The 26,585-nt window shown below is 39.2% G+C and overlaps 1 protein-coding gene across 2 annotated transcripts; it reads right to left on the bottom strand.

The window, feature by feature from the left end:
• Positions 1–1,096: 1,096 nt before the first annotated feature.
• LOC117906322 lies at positions 1,097–24,955 on the bottom strand. 2 transcript variants are annotated; one of them, XM_034819312.1, is made up of 4 exons: positions 24,917–24,955; positions 22,851–23,223; positions 21,436–21,615; positions 1,097–1,928 (listed from the first exon to the last, which is right to left on the bottom strand). In XM_034819312.1, exons 2-4 carry the CDS (start codon positions 23,091–23,093, stop codon positions 1,257–1,259), a joined length of 1,095 nt encoding a protein of 364 aa, XP_034675203.1. In that variant the 5' UTR covers positions 23,094–23,223; positions 24,917–24,955; the 3' UTR covers positions 1,097–1,256. The 2 variants fall into 2 exon arrangements, with proteins under 2 accessions (XP_034675203.1, XP_034675210.1); XM_034819319.1 differs by lacking the exon at positions 24,917–24,955 and adding an exon at positions 24,760–24,899.
• Positions 24,956–26,585: the final 1,630 nt, after the last annotated feature.

Below are 26,585 nucleotides of genomic sequence, written 5' to 3'. Positions count from 1 at the left end.
TGTGCGGATGTTTTCGAAACAGATCTCAAATTGTTTTCAATAACAAAATTTTGCTTTAAAAACTCAAATATGAAAAACAGTTTTTTTAGATCATTCACTGTGTGAAGAGACTATTTACTTGTATACAGTATAAAAGTATCTATTCTCTATATTTTCAACCGTTTCTTATAAATAATAATATAAAAAAAAACCCATTTTCAAAAATGGTTTTCCAAATAGACCCTTAGTTTCTCTTATTTAATTACAACTAGAGGTAGAAACAGATGCCCTTAGGAGATTTTCCCGGAGGGATTGTATTTCTATATGACTTTCCATGATCCTAGAAGCCGGGCCAATGGAATATCACCTAATGATATATATATATATATATATATATATATATATATATATATATATATATTCTATGTTCTATACTTTTAAGAATAAATAAAGAATGAAGGAAAATCTATAATAAGATCAAAACTGAAGGAATAAGTCAGTCTCACAAATTCCCATTTGAATAAGCATGGATTATGAGGGAAGTGGCAGTGTCACATGGATCACACTAACACCCCTTCAATAAAGCATGTGAGCCTACAACTGGCTATGTCCCAGTTTCTCTTGTCCCTTTCCCTCACTCCACTGCCACAATGTGCAGCATTGCATTTTTGTTATGGGGGATATGCAGATGGTGATTATTCTGCATGGCCCCACCCCAGCTTTGAATAAATTTTGAAACTGAAACCACCCAGTTTGAATATCATCAGAACAAGGACAGGACATGTCGACTGTGTAGAACCGACCGTATCAAAAGATATGGTCGCTGACCACTGCCACTATTCCATCCCTAAGAATCTTGTTTTGGGTTTTTCTGTAATAAGTAGAATGTTATCATCTCACTGGCTTGTACTGACCTGGAGAGTTGAATTGCCATTTTCTGGTCCATCCCAATGCCTGCACAGGCATAGCCCAGGAGATAAAGCTTTAGACTCTTTGGAGCACAATCACCGAGCCTGCTTATTGGCACCTGAAAATACTGAGATGATCAGAATCTATAAGTTACTCTTGAGAACAATGGAGAATTTAAATACCCCAGTTTGCAAGACCTAGTGGAAAATTTTAACCAAAAAAAATTATATAGATAAATAGTCAAGGCAAATTGATCTGTGTGTACAGGCTATGAAGAGCATTCATCAAAATAAACAAAACTTTGATGGTGCAAGATTTATGATACAAGGTGGAAAGTGATATCTTGATGAGCCAAGTTGGTTTCTGGGCTAGTTGGAAGAGAGACCAAGCCAGCTCAATGTCTGGTCCACAAAGCTTAAGGCCAGTGGAGCCAACATACGAGCAACCCTAGGCAGTGTTGGGTAGGTGAGTGTGCCTAGTAAAAACCAGTTGAAGCTCAATAGAGCAACAGCATCTGAAGCGGGTTTATTCTTGATGGTATAGAAGAATTGAACCACACTCTTCAATGACATGCCAACCACAGTGTAGAGAGCCACCACAAGAGGCATACAAGGGTCTTCTGCTTCCCAGATAATCATTCCAACCAAAAGTGATAATATGGCACTGAACAGGCTCTGTAAAAGAGCAGTGTCCCTTCGTTGGTCAAGAACTTCATTCATGTTGGAATTTCTAAAGGTAATCCCAGGAGTAAATGGATAGATGTGCCCAGCAGCTTCTGCTCCTGATTTTGATGGGAACGGTAGTTCAGTTTTACTTTTGCTCTCATTCTCCCAATCATCTCTGTGCGTCATAAAGTCTTGAAGAATGAAGCCCGTTTCATGATAACCAGATTTCCATGAAGGGATCCCATATGGAATGCCATAATTGTCAGTAATGCCACTGTTTTGGTCATTCCCTGTGTCATCCTGACCTTTGAGGCTCAATAGTCTTCTACCCTGAATCTCCTTCAGCCGATTATTTTCATTCTTCAGATCCTGCACCTGTCAAGAGCCACACACACAAAACTCTATGCATAAAGAACTGAACCAGATCATATTTTCTGAGAAATTCAGAAAACATGGACCAACATCTTCGCAATCCTATGTAAATTGTATCAGCAAAAAGAGAAACTTGTGGAAATGAACAGAATAGAGTTCATATTTAAATCAAAACAATTCCAATCTGTTAGAGGTTAATTCTTCTCCATACCACATATCATTTACAAGGGGGTTCTCAACCCATCATTAACTCATTGAAATTTTAGTTCTCTAATCCAAATTTAACTAGGCACAAACAGATGCCAGGCGCTCATGTTCAAAACCTAGGGACAGGAGAGAAGGAGAGGAGGAGGGAAGGGGGAAGAAGGGGGGCGGTTGGTGGGGTGGGTGTAGGTTTCCCACCACAGATGTTTATCGCTGCGCACCAACCGAATAATTATTCCTACTACCTAATGACTTTCAGTTGAATCAGTCCCTGAAAGTGTTGCTCAAAACAGAAAATTGACATGTAGAAGAGGAGAGCTACATTCAGCAAAGGCCCATAGCAAGAGCAGGTCAAAAGACCTGAGTGACTATGTCTTTAACATAATTAGTAGAAAATATCTACTTTATGAACATAATTATGATCATTTTCCCACAATATGTGCTTACGTATCTACAAATTCAAGCTCCAAAAACTTTGTATCTGTGCACAACATAGCCATGAAAAGTGTATTTGAGAATAGAATAATTTGTAAATTCCAACAATTGCGAGTGTCTCCAACTCATTCCAAGGAGACAATACCAAATGCTTACTAGGTATTATTTTGTGTTCATAAACAATTCCTGGGATTTGATGCAGAATGTCAAATCTAAGTCATCAAAGAAAGTGGTTCTAGAAATGGCAATTAAAACTCAATGCAAGTAACCATCTAAATGACAAGGATGGCCTCTGGTCCTACTTAAGGTGAATTATGCAGTGTGCTCAATAACTGGCTTCAGACAATGACCTTCCATCTTAAGGCAGAGTATCTGCATGTATAGAAATCAGAACTTAACTAATGACATGATGTGCCTAGAAGGTATCTGGATCAAAACGCAGCATCAATATTTTGCCACTGGATCCAAGGAAACAGTAATCTACAGGTCTTGTGACTTGGGTCAGGTTTCTGTGAAGTGAAACTTGCACCAAGTGCAACTGGAATAGAGTTGGGATCAAATTGCACCTGATATAAGATATTGCAACAATTCTCTTTGTAGTTTAACTTGAAAATTAGCATGCATGAGAAGCATACAATTGATAACTCATTGCACGAATTAGAAATCCCAAGGAAGAGGAGATGTCCTCCAAACCAGGAGTCATTATAAGAGTACAAGAGAACACAAAATCAGCAAACAAAACAGGGCACAACAGCAATATCTTGATGTAAATTATCAAAGAGAGCCATAAAACACCTCAGAAAAGCCCGAGTTTAAAGGCTCAATGTTTGGCCAACTGATCAGATCTTCTTTTTTTTTTTTTTTGGATAGATAAATTAGGATAATATGTTAAAGGCGCAAAATGGCGCAACAAAGTACACATGAAGTACACAATTAAGGCCAAAAGGCAAGCAACGAAAGGAAAAGCAAACACCTACCACCCTAACAACAACCAACCCTCAAGAGAGTTGTACTTGGCCTAGCATTAGATCCCAAAAACCAGAGGATACCCCCAACATAACCCCAATTGAAATACAACCTGGAAGAATACAATTTTCCCCATTGAACCCAACTGCAATCAAAATCCCTTAGCCAAATTGGTAACAAAACAGCAAACTCACAAATCAAGCGTTGGAACTCCAATGCTCCTCCCCAGGAGCAAAAACCTATTGTAATTAATCGAGCATTCTAGTTTTTGGATTTTGTTGAGCTATAAATAGAATAGGAGAATTTTTTTTCCTATTATGTTAGTTTCCTATTTCTGTAAATAAATAGGTTTATTAGTTTCCTATTTCTGTAAATAGATAGTTTTATGATTTAGAAATAGGTTAGTTTAGGAATAAGTTAGTTTCCTATTATGTCTCTTGTTTCCTATTTCTTCTCTTGTAATCTCCTATATAAACCGTGTGTATAGTCAATCTAATAAAGAGAGAACTTATTATTTTTCATCCCATATTTTGTGTCATGGTATCAGAGTTGTAGGTTTTTAAGACCTGGGCATCATTCTGGCCTTCACTGCCATTTTTCTGGCCTTCATAGTTGGATTTTTTTTTATTCATGTGTTCTTTTACCAGCCTTCATTGCTGTTGATTTTTTTGTTTCGCGATCTACCTTAATTCCAAGAGATCAGGTTTTTTCGTGGAAGATGTCGGAAAATTCATGTACACCTTCAATCTCTTTTTGCATAAATGCCTCACACAGAGTTTATGATGACTCTTGGATAATAGACTCCGGTGCCACAGACCATATGACCTCCAAATCTCAACTTTTCAATACCTATACCCCAAGCCCAAGTAACAAGAAAATTGTAGTGGCCAATGGCTCTTTAGTTACCGTTGTAGGTTTCGGAGACATGTACATCACACCTACCCTTATTCTTAAAAATGTCCTCCATGTACCAAAATTGTCGGCCAACCTTGTTTCCATTCAAAAGCTTACCCATGATCTTAAATGTTATGCTATTTTTTTCCCTTCTTAATGTGTTCTTCAAGAACAAGGCTCGGGGAGGAGGATTGGACTTGCTAAGGAAATGAGCGGTCTTTACCACCTTGAATCATCTCAAAAAACTAGTAATAATTTGTCGTTGTCTCTTCTCAGTTCCTCAAATAAAGATACCATTTGGTTGTATCACCTACATCTAGGTCATCCATCTTTTAGGGTTTTAAAGGTCATGTTTCCTCATTTGTTCCAAGGATTAGATATTTCTGAGTTTCATTGTGAAACTTGTGAATTGGCAAAACATACTCGTGTATCTTTTCCTATTAGCAATAAAAGAAGTTCTCATCCTTTTCATTTGATTCATAGTGACATATGGGGTCCTTCAACTATACCTAATGTTTCTGGGGCTCATTGGTTTGTATCCTTAATTGATGACTGCACTCGGGTTACATGGATCTTTCTTCTTAAACAAAAATTTGATGTTAACATTGTTATACCTAATTTCCACTCAATGGTTCAAAACCAATTTGGGGTTAAAATAAAAAGCTTTAGGACAGACAATGCTAGAGATTACTTCAACCAGATTTTGTCACCCTATTTTCAATCACAGGGCATTCTCCATGACTCATCATGTGTTAACACACCCCAACAAAATGGGGTAGCCGAGAGGAAAAATGGGCATTTACTCAACACAACCCGAGCCTTACTCTTTCAAGGGAATGTTCCTAAGTCCTATTGGGGGGAAGCTGTTCTTACTGCCACATACATGATAAATAAAATTCCCTCACGAGTATTAGACAACAAAAGCCCCGTCGAGATACTTAAGAGTTTCTATCCACACTTCAAACCTCAAATGGGCTCACTCCTAGGGTATTTGGGTGCACTGCATTTGTTCATGTCCACAGCCAACATAGATACAAGCTAGACCCCCGAGCCATAAAATGTGTCTTCCTTGGTTACTCATCCACTCAAAAAGGATACAAGTGTTACAATCCCTCAGCTAGAAAATTTTACATCTCTGCAGATGTCACCTTCACAGAAAATAAACCTTTTTTCCACAAGTCCTCTCTCCAGGGGGAGATTTCAATGATGAAAGATAGTCCTTATGAGTCCTTTGAACCTCTTGATCTTCCTCATGTCTCAACCCATGGTGATGAAAAACCTATGTCATCCTCTGTTCTAGCCAGAGTCACTCACAATTTTCCACAGTTTCCTAAGGTGTATTCAAGGGAAAAGGCCATTCCAGAACAAAAGCAGGTCCAAGAATCCAACTCAGACCTTGGGAATGAAATCATGGTAAGATCAGACCCACCTTTACATACACAACCTGGTGAAACTTCCATTGACTCAACAAACAACCTAGACCTAGACCTAGACCTTCCCATTGCTGTCAGAAAAGGCACCAGAGAATGCACTAACCGACCACTTTATCCACTATCACGCTATGTGTCTCTTAAGCACCTATCACCAGCTCACAAGAATTTTATTGTGAGTCTAAACACCACTATCATTCCTAACACTGTTTCTAAGGCATTGACAAAAAGGGAATGGAAGAATGCTATGAGAGAGGAGATGAGTGCATTAGAAGAGAATAAAACATGGGAGATTGTTAAACGACCGAAAAAGAAAAACATTGTTGATTGCAAGTGGATTTTCACACTGAAATATAAAGCTGATGGATCTCTAGAGAGACATAAAGCAAGATTGGTAGCCAAAGGGTACACTCAAACTTATGGAGTTGATTATCATGAGACTTTTGCTCCAGTTGCAAAAATGAATACTGTAAGAATCCTGTTGTCACTGGCTGCCCACTACAATTGGCAACTCCTACAGTATGATGTTAAGAATGCATTTCTTCATGGTGATTTAGATGAAGAGATTTACATGAACATCCCACCAGGATTTGAGGAAAACACAGGTAACAAGGTGTGCAAGCTGAAGAAGGCCCTATATGGGCTAAAACAATCTCCCAAGGCTTGGTTTGGGAGATTTGCAAAAGTCATGAAAGAGTCTGGGTACAAACAAAGCCAAGGTGACCACACTCTCTTCATCAAGCACTCGACTACAGGGGGAGTAACTGCTCTTTTAGTCTATGTTGACGATATCATAGTGACTGGAAATGATGAGAGAGAAAAGCATGAAGTGAAGCAGAGGTTAGCAACAGAGTTTGAGATAAAGGAACTAGGGAAACTAAAGTACTTCCTCGGTATTGAGGTGGCATATTCCATACAAGGGATCTTCATCTCTCAACAAAAGTATGTGACTGATTTATTGGCAGAAACAGGGAAGATTAGGTGTAAACCAGTCTCTACCCTAATGAATCCAAACCACAAGTTGGGAGAAGCTAAAGAGGAACCAATGGTGGATAAAAGAATGTACCAGAGGCTGGTTGGTAGACTCATATACCTTGCTCACACTCGGCCAGACATCGCCTACTCGGTGAGCGTGATTAGTCAATTCATGCATGATCCAAGAGAACCTCATCTTCAAGCTGCTTACAGGGTGCTACATTACTTGAAAGGCAACCCCAGGAAAGGAATTTTGTTCAAGAAGAACAATACTCTTGCTCTAGAAGCATACACCGATGCTGACTATGCAGGTTCCCTAATGGATCGAAGATCAACTATAGGGTATTGTACTTTTCTTAGAGGAAATCTGGTAACATGGAGAAGTAAAAAGCAGAATGTAGTAGCAAGGTCGTCTGCAGAATCAGAGTTTAGGGCCATTGCTCAAGGGTTGTGTGAACTACTTTGGCTGAAGATTATTCTAGATGATTTGAGAATCAAGTGAGATGGTCCTATGAAGCTCTATTGTGACAACAAGTCAGCTATCAATATTGCTCATAACCCTATACAACACGATAGGACAAAACATATTGAGATTGATAGACATTTCATCAAAGAAAAATTGGAGGAAGGAGTAGTGTGTATGTCCTATGTTCCATCAGAACATCAATTAGCTGATATTCTAACAAAAGGGCTGAACAGTTCAATGTTTCACGATCTTGTATTCAAGCTGAGAATGGAAGACATCTATTCCTCAGCTTGAGGGGGAGTGTTGAGCTATAAATAGAATATGAGAATTTTTTTTCCTATTATGTTAGTTTCCTATTTCTGTAAATAGATAGGTTTATTAGTTTCTTATTTCTGTAAATAGATAGGTTTATTAGTTTCTTATTTCTGTAAATAGATAGTTTTATGATTTAGAAATAGGTTAGTTTAGGAATAAGTTAGTTTCCTATTATGTCTTTTGTTTCCTATTTCTTCTCTTGTAATCTCCTATATAAACCGTGTGTATAGTCAATCTAATGAAGAGAGAACTTATTATTTTTCATCCCATGACAAAAAAGTCATTTTTCCCCTAAGACCTTAACCCCACACCCTTTTCTTGATTCTAGCTTCCTCAAAAGAGAACTAACATTCTTTTCAAAACCCACAACAGGCTTCCCCACAAAGCTACTAAAATTGGCAAACTTCCTAAGAAGGCTATCAAGATCCTCCCCCACCGAATCACAACTGGATTCCATGGCCTTAGAGGCCTCAATGTTTGTTGTTTAGTCGGCGAGCTATAGGACAAAGATCAATGACAAAGCTCTCTTGGTTGAGGCATCCAGGTACCCTCGCTTTCCTCCCCTCTCTTCCTTGGGGTCTTTCAACTCTAGATGTTGGCCGCTAAGGATGTTGCTACAAGAAGGCAGTTTGCTTAAGTTTTCAAGGAGTGTTGTGAAGGGTCCTTCGGATAAGGAAAAGGTGGTCAAGACCCTTTTTTGACTCACCCTCCAGGCACAATCCTCTCATCCCCTCCCAACTCTCTCCCCAAGGCCACACGACAAACTTTCCCCTGAAAAGCATTTTCTGCCATCAAGACAGGAGTAGAAGAAGAAGAAAACCCATCCCCCAAAGAAAAAAGAGCCCCAAGAACTGAACCTTGAAACTTGTTGACCGATGGCCAGGGCTTCGTCAGTGAAAGGCACCTTCCACTCCTTCGACAAGGACAACTTTGACATGCAAGGATCTAGAGTGTCCTTGCCCTCTGTCACAGAACAAGTGTTAACCGAGGAAGAACTCTAGTTGGCTCTCTCCATTCTGGAGGATCCTAGGGGAATGGGCTTAAGAGTTAGCCCAAGGTTGTTCTTACCCATTCTCTTAGGATGACCCCGGTCCAACATCAAAGAAGAACTAAGGGCCTCTTTCCAAACTGGGCCTTCTAGCCCCCCCACCCTATACAAGGCCCAACTTGGCCCTAAACCCATTAGTAGCCAACAAAACTGCACTAGGGCCAACAACCCCTTCAATCTCCTCACTAGGCCCACAAGCAAAGGCAAAGGAAGTAGGTTGTGGCCCTATAGGCCTGTTAAGCCCCATCCTTTTAGCTATTGTACCTTCCCCTCCTTTTGCAATGCACAAAGGGTCTTCAATCAACACCTGACCATCCGCCTTTTCAGAGACCTCGACTGCCACTCTCTCCCCAGCATGTGATCCATCCCCTTTTTCTTCTCAAGCTAACTTTTCACTGTGAAGCAAAGAAGACCACCAACTCGCTCCTCTAAGGGGGAATCTCCTACCAAAGATGAGTCACAAAGCAAGAGGTTCACACCACCACCTTCAAAGAATTTGACACCTTCCACCCTTTGGTCTCAACAAGGACTCTAGTCCAAAGCAAGTTTTGATGCTCTGTCGTGTCCTTATCAATGACTTCAAACCTCTCACAAGCGTCCCCTAACCTTTTAAACAAAACTTTTCTCTAGAGATGCAAAGGGAGGCCCAAAATCCTTACCCACACTTCACAAACACCACCCTCCTCCTCATAGAATCCAATAGAGGGATTCCTCCATTCCAAAAGGAGAAATCTTCCCTTCAAACAACTCACTCCTGAGTGAAGCACCCTCTCAACTTCACCTCCAAATTCAAACCCAAAGAGAATAAAGGAACCTCCCATCAAGGCTAACAGAAGCTTCCTTTTCAGGTGCCAAGTACACAAAGCCTAATTCATCCAAGACCTCCCCCCGCCCCTCAAAAAAGGAAAAAATACAAATTCTACCCACAAGACTTCAATTCAAAGCTTCCCCATTCTTGTCAATCACCTCCTTAATTTCAACCCAAACAGCATTACACGGGATTACTAAAACATTGGTCACCACCTTAGCATTTGATCCCTCTTTCCCCATGCCACGATCACGGGGATCATCACCTGTTTAGAAGCTATAAAGGACTCCTCCGCCCCCTTAAAGTTTGAGGAAATACCAAGGCTCCTCAACTTATTGGACAAGATCTTCCACCCCCTTAAAAGGCCTCTCCCTTCAAGGAAAACCAAGGAGAACCTATTTTCTTCCACTGAAAAAACAGTACACATCAAGAAATGCCCTGCTCTATTGTTGTGCAACTCCAACAAAAAATGTCGACCCCCCTCCATCCAACCTTTTCTAAAGGGTTCCCCATCCTTAGCTGCCCAACAAGTCTCCACCCCTTCCACTAGCAAAGCCTAGCCTTCCCTCCAAACCTAATCCACGTAAGAAAATTTCAGCCTCTCTTGTAGATCTTCCCAAGCACCTTCCTTTTGACCTCCTCTATCGAAATCTCAAAGGATTTCGACTCTCCAAACCAGCACTTTCCTCTAGAAGAAACCGCAAACATATCCACTACATTTCAAGCAAGAGTGAGGAAGTTTCATGCATAGTTGTGAAAGGCGCGCCTAGGCTCCAAGCGGCGCGACGCCACCTTCCGGCACCTCGCCTGAAGGCAGGTGACGCCCCTTCACGAAGGCGCAACGCGGTCCACAGGTGCGCCTCAATCCCCTACCTCCTTTTTTTCTCCTCTAGCATTGGGTTGTAGAGTAGAGAGAAGCTCTATTTTTTTTTTTTGGGACCAAAACAACATTGTTTGGAGAATAGGGTCCAAAATGACCATTTTGGACCTTTTTAAAAAGGGTCAAAACGACATCATTTTGACCCTTTTTATTTTAAAAAGAATAGGCCAAGACAACGTCGTTTTAGAGCCTGTTCCTTTAAAATAAAATAAAAAAAGGCCAAAACGACGCCGTTTTGGCCATGTTTTCCCTTCCAGCCCCCTTTTTTGGTTGTTTTCAACTCGACAACTCTCTCAAATTTTGCCCTAGCCTCAATCGTACAATGGAGAAGTGAAGAAGACAAAGAAAAGGAGGAAAAATAGACATATCTTTCCGGAACCTTGGTATTTTTCTTTTTTCTTCACTTTTCTATATTTTTTTCTGTTCTTGTCTCATAACTCTCATTGGCATTTTTAAAATAAATAAATAAATATTGTAATTTGACATGAAATTTTACTAAATAAAAATAAAAAAACAAAAAACACTCATGTGCATATTTTTTTGTTAATGTGTTATTTTTTCTATTTTTTTTCTTAATTTAATTATAATTATTTATTGTAGTATAGATAATTTGTTGCAAAATGGATAATGAGAGTGAAACTCAAGTGGACTCTAGTGCAAGTGGAAGAAGAGATCTCAGATGGAAGTATGCTCGTTTGGTTAATGAAAAAAATTTAAACACCATCATATGCGATGAAACGATTAACCGTTTGTCTAGAAAAAAAGAGAAGGGTATTTGTGATCTAACTATTCTCAATAAGGCCATTCAGCTAGAAATTAGGGAATTCAAAGTTGTTAGGGGAGGAAGAAGTTGGTTTGTGGTGGAGTCTAAATCGTTTGAGATTTTGGTTGAGGATTCGGGTGGAAAGCTGAAAGGATGTATTTGGGAGAGAAGTAGAGGTATTGCCTCTTGGATTAGATTTGGGGAGGCTAGTCTTCGTTGCTTATTGGAAGGTGTTGAAGCCTGTTGCAAAGAGGTTGATGATCAAAGATGGGTTATTGAATGGATGGAGGGAAACAGAAAGTTTAGAATGGAGCGACGGTTGAATAAGGTAGGGAGGTTCATCCTATGCTCTATTCGAGATTTAGCAGCTAAAAGATGTAACATTATTTTTCCTGAAGGCAAAGGACAGGCCAGTGGCTGGAACTCTTTGGCCGTGAGGTTGAGAGGTCTTAGAATGGTCCCGTCAGAAGGTTTAAAGTTTACCAATGTGCTAGAGGTTCCATTGAAGTCGAAGGGAGTTTCGAAGGTTCATTGGAAGGAAAAGGGGGTGGAGACAATGTCCTTTGCAGATGCTGTTAAGTCGACCCTGAGAAGGGTAGGTGAGTCAGTGTGGTTAGAGGTAGGGGAAAAAGAGGTGTGTGGAAGATTAGATCAATTGAGACATTATCTGGTAGGGAGGTGGGGTATTATCTCAGCTCCTTTACCTGAGTTAGAATATGTAAGGAGCTGGACTCGCCAGAATTGGGAGGTTAAGGGGAAGATGAAGATTGCTGTGTTAGGCAAGGGTATCCTGATGTTTGATTTTGAGTTGTCTCACGAGGTTGAGCTTGTTCTAGCCAGAGGCAAAAGAAGCATTAAGGAAAATTGTCTTATCTTGGACAGATGGAACCCAAAGATGGGGTGTTCCTGCAAGAACTCCAATGCTGTAGAGGCATGGGTAAGGGTGGTCGGGCTTCCACTCCATTTCTGGAGTCTTGAGGTGTTTAAAAGAATCGGAGATGGGTACAGATGATTCATTGCAGTGGATGAAGATACCAAATCCTTGTCTGAGTTGCAGTGGGCTCGGATTCTGGTGAAGCGTGCGGAATGGGAGGTCCCTAACTTTGCTCATATAGTTTTGGGGTCGGGATGTTTTTCTCTCCAACTGTGGTGGGAATCTCCACCTTGGTTCACGCAGGTGGTGCCGGCGGGAAGCTCCTCTGGGAAGGGCGGGCTAAGGGTAGGAGAAGAAGCTGATGGGTCTCATCGTGTGGCTTGCTGTGGGAGTCAACAGGAGAAGGTGGAGCAGTTGAGGATGCAGTCGGAGGTACAAGACGTGGCACTTGTTGGAGGTAAACCACCCACCATTTCTGTTGAGGTCTCTGCAGAAGAGACTGATGAGAGGAGATGGGTTGGTGGTTCAGCTAGCCTAGTGGGAGGGGGTAGGGAGTCCTCTTCCAACAGTATGGACGTCCTTGGCTGTGGGCCGGAAGGCCTTTGTAGTGGGCCTAGGTGTGGACCTTTAGCTTTAATTTTCAGGGAGGCCCAGGGCCCTTGTCACGTGAGCCGAGTGGATTTGGGCTGTGATCCAAGGCCCATTCACTTAAATGGTCCTTTAAGTTGCAGCGAGGGGGTGTCAGGTGAGGGCTATGGGCCTGTTCAAGTTGACGCAAAGGGAGAAGGGGCCTTTTATGGGGACGAGGCTCCAATCTCTCTTCTTAGGGCTCGAGTTGAGCAGTCGCCCTCCAAAGTTAGAGGCGCAAGTGGAGGCGCAAGCGGAGAAGTCGACCCCCTTGTCGGGTTGTCGAGGGAGGCGTTGTTGCTAATGACCTCTCAAATGATGGATAGGGGGCGCTTGACTGACAAAGCGCTCTGTGAAGAGGCATCCAGGTATGTCAATCCTTGTTCTTTTCCTTTGGTGGGGGGGGGGGGGGGGGGGGGGGGGGGGGGGGCGGGAACTCTCTTCTTCTATTCCTTCTGATTTTGGATGTGTTGCGTTGAATGAGGGGTCCTTCGGTGGTTTGGCTTCCGTTGTTAACGAAAAGGAGCAGACCCCGCTGAGAATCATCCTGGCTGATGGTAGCAATGGGGAGTTGGTCTCTAAGGGGGAGAAGTCAATGGCTGGAGAAGGCACAGCCGGGGGGGGGAGTTTGAGGGCTTGCTTTAGGATTTGGAGGGGAAAGGATGTCGTTGGGACAACAGCTGCCTAGCAAGGTTTAGTAATTTTTTAGGCTTTTCTACGAAAGGTTTTGAAGGTGAAATCCCGAATCTGCTCCTAAGGACCAAGAGAAGAAGAGAGCAAAATCTGAAAAAGGGTTCGTCAGGGTCCACTAAGTTTGACCGGGAATTGAAAAAATTAGAGTGGTCTATTAATTATAATGGGGCGAGAAAGGAGAATTCTCTGATCAGAGAAGGTGGGGTTAGATTCTTTCCTGGAATGTCAAAGGGGCTAATAACAGAAATAAAAGGAAGGTAATTAAGGACCTAATCAGGTCGCAAAAAGTGGATGTGGTGTGTTTGCAGGAGACTAAAATTCAAGACATGTCCCAGGGGGTTCTTCACAGTCTTGGTGTGGGAAGATTCTTAGGTTGGGGAGCTGTCAATGCAAGGGGGGCAGCTGGAGGGGTGGTGGTCTTCTAGGATAAAAGAGTTTTGAAGTTAGTAGGTCTGGAAGTGGGACTCTTCTCAATTTCATGTCGTTTTAAGAACTGCGAGGATGGGTTCATGTGGTTCTTTACGGGGGTCTATGGACCTACTTTGAAAAGTTATAGAGAACCCTTTTGGGAAGAATTAGGTGCCATTCGAGGGTTGTGGTTTGATCCTTGGTTCAACGTGATTAGATTTCCCAGTGAACGTAGTAGAGAAGGAAGATTGTCTAGTTCCATGAGAAGGTTTTCGTAGGTGATAGATGAGTTAGCTTTAAGAGATTTGCCTCTTCAGGGGGGGCCTTATACGTGGAGTGGAGGGCTGAATGGTCAATCCAGGTCAAGACTGGATCGTTTTTAATTTCGGAGGATTGGGAAAATCATTTTAGTGGGGTGTCTCAGTGCACTCTCCCAAGGCCCGTGTCTGATCACTTCCCAATTCTGTTAGATGGGGGTGGGGTGAGGAGAGGTCCAATTCCATTTCGTTTTGAGAATATGTGGTTGAAGGAGGAGGGCTTTAAGGAGCTTCTTAAGGGCTAGTGGCAAGGTTTCAATTATAGTGGGTCTTATAGTTTTGTCCTCTCAAAAAAACTAAAGGCTTTAAAAATTAAGTTGAAGAATTGGAACAAGGAAGTTTTTGGTAAAGTGGGGGTGAACTTGAGGATGGCCTTAGACAAAGTGTCCTTTTGGGATGATCAGAAGCAGCAGACAGCTTTAAACGAGCAGGAGTTAGAGGCTAGAAAGGAGGCCAGGGAGGACTTTAAGAAGTGAGCGCTTATAAAGGAAATCTCGTGGAGGCAGAAATCAAGAGAAACATGGTTGAAGGAAGGCGAAAAAAACACGGGATTCTTTCATAAGATGGCAAATTCTAACAGTAGAAGGAATTGTTTGAAAAATATTAAAGTTAATGGTAACTGGCTTTCAAAAGATCAAGAAATTCAAAGGGGTGTGGTGAGGGCCTATCAGGATTTGTTATCGCATCCTGGTGGTTGGCACCCTAGTATGAACAGTATGGAGTTTGATAGAATTGGGAGTGAGGAGACTATCAGGCTGGAGGAGATATTTTCTGTGGAAGAGGTGTTTCTGGCCCTCTTAGAGTTGAATGGGGACAAGGCTCCTGGTCCGGATGGTTTCCCCATTACTTTCTGGCAGTTTTGCTGGGATTTTGTCAAAGACGAGCTAATGGGTTTCTTCAAGAATTTTTTTGAGAGGGGGAAATTTGTTAGAAGTCTAAACTCCACATTCCTGGTTTTAGTCCCTAAGAAAGGGGGGGCTGATGATTTAAGCGATTATAGACCCATCAGTTTGGTGGGAGGCCTGTACAAGCTTCTCGCCAAGGTCCTAGCTAATAGGTTGAAGAAAGTAGTGAGTAAGGTGGTGTCTCCTACCCAAAATGCCTTTGTTGAAGGAAGGCAAATCCTTGATGCTGCGTTAATTGCTGATGAGGCCATAGACTCGCTGCTGAAAGGGGATGAAGCTAGTGTGTTATGCAAATTGGACCTAGAGAAGGCTTACGATCATATTAATTGGGATTTCTTGTTGACAGTGCTGCAAAAAATGGGTTTCGGGGAGAAATGGACTGGTTGGATCAGGTGGTGCATCTCCATTGCTTCTTTTTCAGTTTTGATTAACAGATTGTCTACAGGTTTTTTCCAGAGCACTCGAGGGTTAAGGCAAGGGGACTCGATTTCCCCTTACTTGTTTGTTTTAAGGATGGAGGCCTTAAGCTGCCTCATTAACAGAGCAGTTAGGGGGGGTTTTCTGACCGGTTGCAGGTTAAGGGGTAGGGGTGGCAGTGGGATACAAGTGTCTCACCTGTTGTTCGTTGATGACACGTTGGTTTTTTGTGAGGATTCCCAAGAGCAAATGGCTATTCTAAGCTAGCTATTAATGTGGTTTGAAGCCATTTCTGGTCTAAGCATCAATTTGAACAAGAGTGAAATTCTGCCGGTGGGAAGAGTAGAGAACGTTGAGGTTTTGGTTCTGAACCGGGATGCAAAGTGGGTTCTCTCCCCTCCACTTATTTGGGGCTCCCTCTAGGTGCTCCTCATAAGTCGGTGGTTGTGTGGGATGGTGTGGAAGAAAGGATGCGGAAGAGACTTGCTTTGTGGAAGAGGCAGTTCATTTCCAAGGGGGGGGGGAATCACTCTCATTCGGAGCACTTTGGTTAGCATGCTGATCTATCTTATGTCCTTGCTACGTATGCCTAGAGTTGTTAGATTGAGGCTTGAGAAAATCCAAAGGGATTTCCTTTGGGGTGGGGGTGCGTTAGAGAAGAGGCCCCATCTTGTAAAGTGGGATGTGGTTTGTTCTCATAAAAAGAAGGACGGTTTGGGGATTAGAAAATTTTCTATTCTTAATAGGGCCCTGTTGTGCACATGGAGTTGGCGCTTTGCGGTTGAAAGGGAGTCCTTTTGGAAGCTTAGTATCAGTAGGAAGGATGGGGAAGAAGGTGGAGGGTGGATTTCTTGTGAGGTTAGGGAAGGCTATGGGGTGGGGTTTTGGAAGGAAATTAGAAAGGAAGGCTTTCTGATGTTTAAAAATGTTTCTTTCGCTGTAGGGGATGGTGGAAGGGTGAAATTTTGGAAGGACATTTGGTGCGGAAACACTCCCCTTTGTGAGGCTTTTCCTTCTTTGTTTGCCTTTGCGGTCTCTCAAGATGCGTGGGTAGTGGATTGTTGGGACTCTATGGGGGATGTGGGGGGATGGACTCCTTGTTTCTCTAGACCCTTTAATGATTGGGAGATGGAGGCGGTGGTGAGTCTCCTTTCGATCCTTCAAGGAAAGAGGCTTTTTGTTGGGCTGAAGGATAGAGTGTTGTGGAATGCTTCTAAGAATGGGATTTTCTCTGTAAAATCCCTTTACAATACTCTTGATTCTAGTGGTGCAGTCTCGTTTCCTTGGAGATTCATTTGGAGCCTTTGTGTGCCTACAAAGGTGGGTTTTTTTTGCTTAGGAAGCCTCTTGGGGGAAGGTTCTAACCCAAGATCAAATCAAAATGAGGGGTTGGATTTTAGCAAACAGCTGCTTCTTGTGTTGTGATGAAGAGGAGACAATAAATCACATCCTTATTCATTGCCCCAAGGCGAGGGTATTGTGGAATCTTGTGTTTTCGTTGTTTGGTGTTAATTGGGTCCTTCCGCTTACGGTTAGAGACACTCTCCTTGGTTGGTCCGATTCCTTTGTGGACAAGAAGCGTGGAAAGACTTGGCGAGCAGCTCCTCTCTGTTTATTTTGGACGGTTTGGAAAGAAAGAAATAGGATAGTTTTTATAATGAGGCTTTGTCGATCCAAAGATTGAAAAACTCCTTCGTCTGTAATCTTTTCTCTTGGACTAAGTCTTGTTTAGATGGAGAACCCCATTCATTAATTAACTTTGTTGATTGGTTGGGTTCTAGTTGAGGGCTGGTGAGTGTTTTCTTTTTTGCATTTTTTGTCTTGTGGTTTCTCATGTATACTACTTGTATGCTTCAGGTTGCCTTCTTGCTCCCTTTTTCTAATAAAATTTCTGTGATTTATCTATAAAAAAAAAAAAAAAACACCAGCATATGCATTTTTTATGATAAAGTAACCAAAGGAGGTATATATAATCACAAACAACATCTTGTTGGTGGATATAGAAATGCTAAAAAGTGTAGAAAATGTCTAGAACATATTAGAGAAGAAATGGAAGAGTATATGAGTTCCAAGTAAAGTCAAAAAGAGCAAATGAATATGGGGAGCGAAGATGTTAATGAAGATTTGTTTGGTTTGGAAGATGAAGATTTTGGTGAGGAGATTAATAGTAAAATGAATGTCACCAACATTTGTAGTAGAGGTAGTAACCAAGGAGGAAGTGGTGGTAGGATGTTTTCTTCAAAAAAAACAAGACATAAAGGTCCTATGGATCATTTTTTCACTCTTAATGCAAAGATGGTTGTTCAAAATCGAAGGAGTGAGAAGATAAATCAAACTACCACCAATGATGCCTACAAAAACGAAGCAAGAGAAAGAGTTTGTATGCTTATCACAAGATGGATGTATGAGGTTGTTATTCCATTTAATGCAATCACATACCCGAGTTTCCAACCAATGATTGAGGTCATTGGCCAATATGGTGTGGGTATGAAGGGACCAACTCTTCGTGAGGTAAGAGTTACTAACCTTAAAAAAGAATTGACTCTCACAAAAGATTTGATGAAAGATCATATGGTGAAATGGAAAAAAATGGATGTTCAATTATGTCGGATGGATGGATCGATAGGAAAGAGAGAACTTTGGTGAACTTTTTGGTTAGTTGTTCAAAAGGAACCATGTTCATGCAACTATTGATACTTCTTCAATGATTAAGACGGGAGAAAAAATGTTTGAGTTACTTGACAAATGGGTAGAGCAAGTTGGTGAGGAGAATGTTATTCAAGTTATAACAAATAATCACTCAAGTTATGTGATGGCAGGTAATAAATACTATTTTTTGAATTCTTATTTACTTTTAAAATTTGAATTATTTATCTTGAGAACTTCTGTAAATTTATTATCTACAATGTCACAAAGGGAAGTTAGAATTAAAGCGCCCACATTTGTATTGGACACCATATGCTACATATTGCCTTGATTTGATGTTGGAAGATATTGGAAAGCTACCAAACATCAAGAGGACATTGGAGAAGGCTATATCACTAAATGGGTATATTTATAATCGCTCAGGGCTACTCAACATGATGAGTTAGTTTACTGGACAAAGGGAATTCCTTAGGCTTGCTAAGACTCGGTTTGCAACTGCTTTCGCCACATTATCGCAGTTGCATGAACAAAAAAACAACTTGAGGAAGATGTTTACAAGTTTAGATTGGTCAAATAGTAAATGGGCAAAAAAGTAGAAGGGGAAAACTCCAACATAGTTCTAATGCCTTCATTTTGGAACACTATTGTGTTTTGCTTAAAGGTTTCAGGTCCCCTTGTTCGTGTGCTTCGTTTGGTTGATAGTGAAAAAAAAACTCCTATGGGATACATCTATGAGGCCATGAATAGAGCTAAGGATACAATTGTGAGAAGTTTTAATGGAAATGAAGATAAGTACAAAGAAATCTTCAAAATCATTGATAAGAGGTGGGAGATTCAGCTTCATCGGCCTTTGCATGCAACATGGTACTTTTTGAACCCGGAATTCTTCTATGATAAACCATAAATAGAGCATGATATAGAGATTATGAGTGATTTCTATAAATGCATCTTAAGGCCGACAAGAGACCTTGCTAAGCAAGAAAAAGTTGTGGCCGAAGTGAGTTTGTACACAAATGCCCAAGGACTATTAGGGAATGAGTCAGCTGTTAGGACAAGAAAGACTAGAACACCAGATTAATTATTATATTGTATTTTTGCTAAAATAGGTGAATTGTTTCACTAAATTGTTAATATATATACTACAACTGAATGGTGGGTTGCATATGTAGCTTTAGCTCCAAATTTGCAAAGGTTTGCAATGAAAGTCCTCAACTTAACATGTAATGCATCGGGTTGTGAACAAAATTGGAGCATCTTTGAAAATGTAAGTGACCAAAATAATTACAAGTAATAGTCTAATAGAGTCTTGAATGTGGCTTAAAAGTTAAAAGTTAAAACTTTAAAATATATTTATGAGCTTACAAATTTTTGCAGATTCATAGCAAGAGGAGAAATAGGTTAGATCATCAATGCTTGAATGATTTGGTATACATTAAGTATAATCGAGCCTTGAAGAGAAGATACAATGAACATAACACCATGGACCCAATTTCCTTGAAAGATATAGATGATAACAATGAATGGTTGATAGGAAGAATGGAAGATGAGGATTCTCATGGAGGTGCACAAGATGATTATGTATTTGATGATGATAATTTGACATGGGGTGATGTTGCTAGAGCTACTAGAGCTGAGGAGGCCAAGTTTGATACTAGAGCTAGAGCAAGCTCAAGCATACCACCAACGAGGGGGATAGCTTCAAGCTCTAGAACTTTGCCTTCTCATTCACTAATAGATGAAAATAAAGATGGAGAAACGGTTGATTCAGTGGATGAAGAAGATGGGGAAGGCTACAAATGTGATGATGGAAATGATGATGATGATGATGATGATGATTTTGTTGATTTAGAGGAGGAGTGATAATTGCTTGTTGTAGACAAATTTGTTATTTAAGTGTTTTTTAATGATGTTTTTGAATTGTGGACAAGTTTCATGCTTTGGTTTGGAAACTTTGGATTTGGATATGTATTAGGCTATTAGCAATATGGATTTGGATTTGTTTTTATGCTTGGAGTTCTTTATTTTATGTTTTTTGTTGATTCAATTGAGGTTTTGCATGATATTTGATGATTTATGTGTTTAGGACAAATAAATGATTGTTAAATTTGATTATACTATATAAAAATATATATGTAAATTAAGGTGCGCCTCACTTCACTACAGTCCGCGCCTTAGGTGCATCTTGCGCCTCAGGCTCCAGGACTACTTTGCACCTTGGTGCGCCTTGAGCCTTTTAAAACTATGGTTTCATGTGCACAAAATATTGGAATCTAACTTAGCTGCAGATTCATATTGTGACTGGAAATCCCCTAATGCAATATACTGTTGATAATTTGTTTTTAAGTTTCTCATCAAGTGCATTTTTGGCCAATTGATCGAACTTGGTTGGCTGATCTAGGTATCCTGGTAAAAGAGAAGTCCAACCCTTGCCACACCTGAAAGTCCAGTTTCAAAGTACCCTCTCCCCTTGAAACACATAAGAGATCACACTGGCAGAGTCCCATCAACTACGAGATTGATAAGTCCCAAAGAATTTGCCTCATTCAAGTCTACTCAATGCTGCACCAGCAGCTATAACAAGCCTACATCGGCTAGGAGGAGGTTCTCACTATAGCACCACAATGATCTTTGAACATACCCCTAATCCCCAATTGTCCTAGGTTACCCAGGAAACAGCCATGAAAGTTCAAATTAAGGAATCCAAATTGGAGACGTTGTCACTGTATGCAAAACATCATAAGAAAATGTCTGCATGACATGTATATGATGTTTAGGGTGAAAACTATGTGCATTGATGAGCATGTGTAGGCTATAGATTGATCTATCCCTCCCTTCCTTGCACCCATAATTTTTCAACTTATGCAATTTGATTGTGACAATAAAATAAGGGAAAACTAAAGAAGTTAAATAGCAATATCACAAACTTGACAGAAATGAATACTCATTCCAAAACTTCCTCCCTTGCACCTTCTTTTTTTAAGTGGCAACTATAATAAGAGAAAAATAGAAATATCACAAGCTTGAATGAGATGAGTACTCTTTGCAAAGCTGCAGGCATTGTAACTTCTGTTTTTAACTTATGCAATTTTATTGGGGCAATTATAATAGGAGAAACTAATGAAGTTAAATTGCAATATTGCAAATTTGACTTCCAAAACTGCAGGGAAACTCACAGAAAGTTTTAAATTACACAGTACAACCAGCATGGGAGAGGATGGTCGTTATCTCTCCCTCTGGTACCTTCTTTTTTTAACTAATGCAATTTGATTGAGGCAATCATAATAAGAGAAACTAATGGAGTTCATAGCAATATCACAAACTTGACAGAGCCAAGACCTCTTTCCAAAACTGCAGGGAAACTCACAAAAATATTTATATTACTCGGGATAACTAGCATGGGAGTAGTCTGGCTCAAAGCCTGCAAGAGGACAGTCATTACCTTACTCTCTAACAGCTCAATTTTGACAATCGCCTTATCATATTCCTCTTCAAGTTCTAATAACATCATCTCCATCACCCTATGTTCTTTAGTGGCTACCTTTAGACGGCCTTCAAGTTCCTTCCTATCCCACATGAGATTCTCCAAATCAATCTGCATCTCTTGTAGATGCATTTCCAGCTGCATAGCATAAAAAGGATTCTTGTATCAAAACTGTATTAGGAGAGGCAATACAGTGCATGCATTACTGAAACAATAGGAAACAGGCAGCTTAATTAATCAAGAACTCCGTCAGACAGGAATAAATGTAAAAGAAAAGAGAGAAAACAGCAGGGGAAGACATGTATTGGAGCCAGAGCAAGTACTGTTAACAACAATAATAATTTTATCTTAAGTCAGCTATCAAAAGTATTGATTCATCAACTCTATAATAGATTTGAATGAGTTTTGTACTCTTCTAATGAGTATTTGAAGATATTTATAACAGGGATGACTCAAGATAATTACACCGGTCATGTTTCTCAGGACTGGAATGCATAACTGGAGTCTGAATGTCATGAAAATAAAATCAGAACTAGCAGAAGGAAAGAATCATAATGATCATATAGGGTCAGGAAGTTGATAATGCATAATAGAGATATGAGGGCACCCTCAGGAAGAAGGCTAATGAAAGCTCTGTAAACTCTCCAGAAGGCCTTATTTAAGGCCAAGAACGAGTTTTTATCAGCCATGATGCATGAGGGTATTTGAAGCTATGTTTTCCTCTTTAGGGGTACCCCCCATCCTGTCTGTATGCCTGGAATGCATAACTGGAGTCTCAATGCCATGAAAATAAAATCAAAACTAGCAGAAGGAAACAATCATAATGATCATATATTTGGTTTTACAAAGTTCACTACCAAATAGGTCCAATCTAATACAAACCTAATCCCACAGCCTTTAGCAATGAGAGGTGATGAGAGGCAATGAAAATAGATTAGACCAGCAGGCCACTGACTCTAAAACCCTTGAACTCAAATTGAGTATAAAGAGATACCAATTCATACCAAATATTGAACATGTATATTGAAACTAAATGTCTGACGCAGAGCAACAATAAAAACAATCCAAAGTTATCTTCAAGGGAGATCAACCGGATCAGCATCAGGCTTAACTAACCCCCACCCCCCCCCCCCCCCCCCCCAACAACACCTTAATCTTTCCCTTTTCCCCTCCTCCTCTCTTAGTTGAACTTCTCATTAATTAAAATTATGTGTTTTTATATACAAGTGTACAATTTTTTTAGAGAAAAAACACTATTTATTTACACACTAAGAATACAGTAATGTGCATGCTGAAGTTTACAATAACTTGGCATTTAAAGAAGCACTTAAGTTTATGCAAACAAACTTAAGATAAAGAAAAGATAAACTAACCAGCCTTTCTCTCTGTAAGGCAGTCAAAACTCGTACAGGGAGAGATATCAAAGCAACTGTCCAAATCACAATTCTCCAGAAGATGTTCACATGGAAGCAGATGGCAGCCCTCACCAATTCCATCCAAGTGTAAGCGATAATGAACAAGGTTTTCACACAAATTATGCATAGAAGTTTGAACATTGAGAAAGGCTTTGTCACCAAGATTATTATAGTGGTCATCAACTCAGGTAACAGCCCCATTGGATCCACCCCTATCCACCAATTTTAATGCCTTCTCTTCTTAGCTACATGTCCACTAGTTGAATGAAGCTTGAAGCCAGAATGTTTGAGTTCCAACAGAAAATGCATCATATGAAGATAAAGCACCCCCCTTCACAAAAAAGAAGCAATTGCACTTATATAATGCAAGTGCAATAGCAGCCATGCAGGCACTAAAAACAACAAAGGAAAGGTGCTAGAATACGCCAAGTCAATGAAGTATCCTAAAATGTTTTCCAAGCAAGTTCTCAGAATGATGAATAACACAAATCACTGCAAATATTCTAATTAATAATTTGCATTCTTAAAAAAAATGAAAACACTTTATGTTGCAATTTCAAAGTTCAATATAAAAAATAGCTTTAAGCAGAAAGATTTTGACATTTACTACTTTATTCATTCTTTTATTGGTGGGGTGGATGCAGAAATCGCCCTAGAAGTTCCTAGGCATCAAAACTCTGAAATCCTCTCCTAGAACTTTCATAGCCTGGGAGATCATTTTCCAGGGTTTCTTCAGATTTCTACTACAAGGGCTTGACATGGAATGTTTTGCCAGCCATATAGCTCACGTTTACGGTTAGTCTGCAGAAATTACAAGGCCTCTTAGTTTCTAATAATTGGAGTAAATTTTTTCATTTTCCTTTTTCTTTTGATCTTTTTTTTCCCTTCTGAACATTTTGGTCATTGTTTATTTATTTACCGTTGCAAATAACCTCCTCGTCGACATTGAGGAACATCTTGTCAAAGCTTGCCATAGTTAATATATGATAGAGCATTATTAGAGGTGTTCTGATTCCTAAAAACAGAAAACAGTTTTTAATTCAGAAAACACATATCAAACAATTTTTGATTCATTAAACACATATCAAACAGTTTTTTTCATATTTGTTCCACAAACAAATTGCTTCTTATAACAAATTTCACATGTTTTCAGATGTTTTCAGCGAAGTGTTACTCTAAAAACTTTTGCATTGTGTACAAGTAAATAGTTACTTCATGGAGAATAAGCCACGAAAACTGTGTATCATATTTTGTTTTGCCAAATAGGCCCATAAATCTTTGAAAGGTTAATTCAATTTCAGCTGGTGGCAATCAAGATAGAATTTCCTCTACACATTTTGTATCATCTAAGATCATTCCAAGTGAAAATATTACAAAAAATTAAGTGAAACAATCGTGTCTTAATAATTTGAATTATGCCCACTTATGCAAAATAGCTTGTATGTTGATCGTTCACTACTTACACTTACGTTATCAATTCTATCCAATGATTCCTAAAACCCTAGCTCAAAATTTTCTCATTCCTCCACCTTCAATTCATGAATTAAACAATATAATTAGAGAACACCAAAAAAAGCCAATCAGAATAAACATTGAAATAACAAACAGCCGATAACATTAAGCAGAGCAAGATTAACCCTCTGTTCTGAGATTCAGGATTAACCAGGTAAAACCAAACCCTAATCCCCTGAACCAAAAATACTTCGGATATCTCTCTCACGCACATGCAATCACAAAACCACGTCCAAATCAAAGCCAAGAGAAATGAGGTGCATTTAGATTCCATCGAATTTATCATCCCTCCGTTTGATTGCCGAGAAAAAGGCCAAAAAACAAAACAAAACAAAAAAAAAACAAAAACAACCACCTCTCTTGGTTTTATCCGGAAACTGAAAAGAAATGGTTAAAGAAAGAGAGGGACTGGGAATTTCATGCTGTCGAGTTATCCCAGGGTTTTCTCGGGAACCAAAGGGAGGGTGTTTGGAAAGAAAGAAAAAGAAGAAGAAAAAGGAGGCGATACTTACCGAGAGCCCAGAGAGAGAGACTAAGAGGAAGAAAGAGAGTAGAGTTGAGGTGTTCAGAGTTGAGTAGTTGAGAAAGTCTGAAGCAGAGGTGACGACGACACGTTCACTGACACACAACTGACACGTTTCTTTCAAAATCTTATTAATTATTATTATTATTATTATTATAGTTTTTAATTTTAATTTAGATCATAATTTAAGCTATTTTTCCCTCCTCGCTTTAATCAATATAAAAATATATATAAATTTTTTAATTTATGAATTTTGCATTAAATTAAGAAAATTTGGCTAATTTGTTTATTTAAAAAATAATAGAGAATATAATAGCATTACTTTTTAAAAAAATTGATTAAATGGAAAAAAAAAAAAAAAAACTAGTATATCAAAGCAATACCAAGTTTGTTTTGGTTTGAGTTTGTCGCTATTGTGTTCTTAGAGTTCTACTCAACTCAAGTTGGGTGGTTAAACCCGATTAAGGTTGATACCTCCGATTCTCATATATATATATATATATACTTCCAAGAAAATTCTTATGTAAAGTCTGATGATTCAACAAGCTACCTTCCAGACAATGGTAATGACTGTGAAAGAATCCTTCCTCCAATAAGAAGATCTAAGTAATCATCAGTCTTATGTCTTCCATCAAGAATATTTCAAGCTTTGCAGTTTTTGCACCAAAAGTAGCAAGCATGTGTTCACATAGTTTAAAGAAGCCCGTCAGAAGTCATTTCAGCCGAAAGCAAGATTTCGGATCAAAAGTCAAAAGTCTACTGTTCACTCTTACTATTCAAACACTATTCAAGTACGGGTCTACTGTTCATTATTACTATTCAAGATTCCTTTTTGCCTATTTAAAGAGACTCAGACCTCATTTGTAAGCACCCTTAATTTTCTCTCCCAAACTTATGCTCTCCCTTATTTTATATATATATATATATATATATATATATATATATATATATATATATATTTAGTACAAACAATAAGATATATATAGTATTTGATATAACTTGATCCTTAAAAGCTTAAATTTGCATTATTCAAGGTTAAGTGTTTAATAAATCAATTTAATAACTTATTTGATTTAATAATTTAATTTAAGTTATTAAATAGATCAAAGTGTTATTTCCTTTTTTTAACTTTTTGTTAAAAACAACTTATTTTCAAATGTCAGATTATTTGTTTCTTATTTTTGTTATCTTATTACTTATTTCTTTTTCTTTTTTTTACTAAATTGAAAATATTTAAATATTTGACCTTTTTTTAATACTAAAAATAACTTATTGATTTTTTTTTCACTTCTTAATACTTAATAGAAATAAAATATTAAATAAACAAATTATTTAATACTTCATCTTATTATATACTATTTAATTTTAAGTTTTATTTAGAATTAAGTAAAAAAAAACAAATATCACCTAAACATGTTTAATAAAATAACTTAAGGTGAAAAACAAATTTAAGTATTAAGTTAAAATAATAATACGGATATGAAGAACATTTCATTGTCATGTGAACACTTATGACCCTTGAGGAGTTCCCTTATTAGCTCACACAAGCACATTATTAAGTCAATATTTCATCACATTTCCGCTTTTATCGCCGAAATATCGGTGATTTTAATGGCCATGTCACCGATTCTTCTACACTCTTGGAGACGGTGCCGTCC

Source organism: Vitis riparia, chromosome 2, assembly GCF_004353265.1.
Source record: "Vitis riparia cultivar Riparia Gloire de Montpellier isolate 1030 chromosome 2, EGFV_Vit.rip_1.0, whole genome shotgun sequence".
In the NCBI taxonomy this organism is placed as follows: domain Eukaryota; kingdom Viridiplantae; phylum Streptophyta; class Magnoliopsida; order Vitales; family Vitaceae; genus Vitis; species Vitis riparia.
The sequence above is the reverse complement of the archived record's forward strand: the minus strand, read 5'-3'. Positions and strand labels throughout refer to the sequence as shown.

Coding starts and splice junctions, on each gene's coding strand:
- LOC117906322 (XM_034819312.1), bottom strand. CDS start 23,093: ATGGGGCTGTTACCTGAGTTGATGACCACTATAATAATCTTGGTGACA. Junction 21,616..22,850: donor CCTTACAGAGAGAAAGGCTG/GTTAGTTTATCT, acceptor TATGCTATGCAG/CTGGAAATGCATCTACAAGA. Junction 1,929..21,435: donor TTGAGCTGTTAGAGAGTAAG/GTAATGACTGTC, acceptor GGCTCTTGACAG/GTGCAGGATCTGAAGAATGA.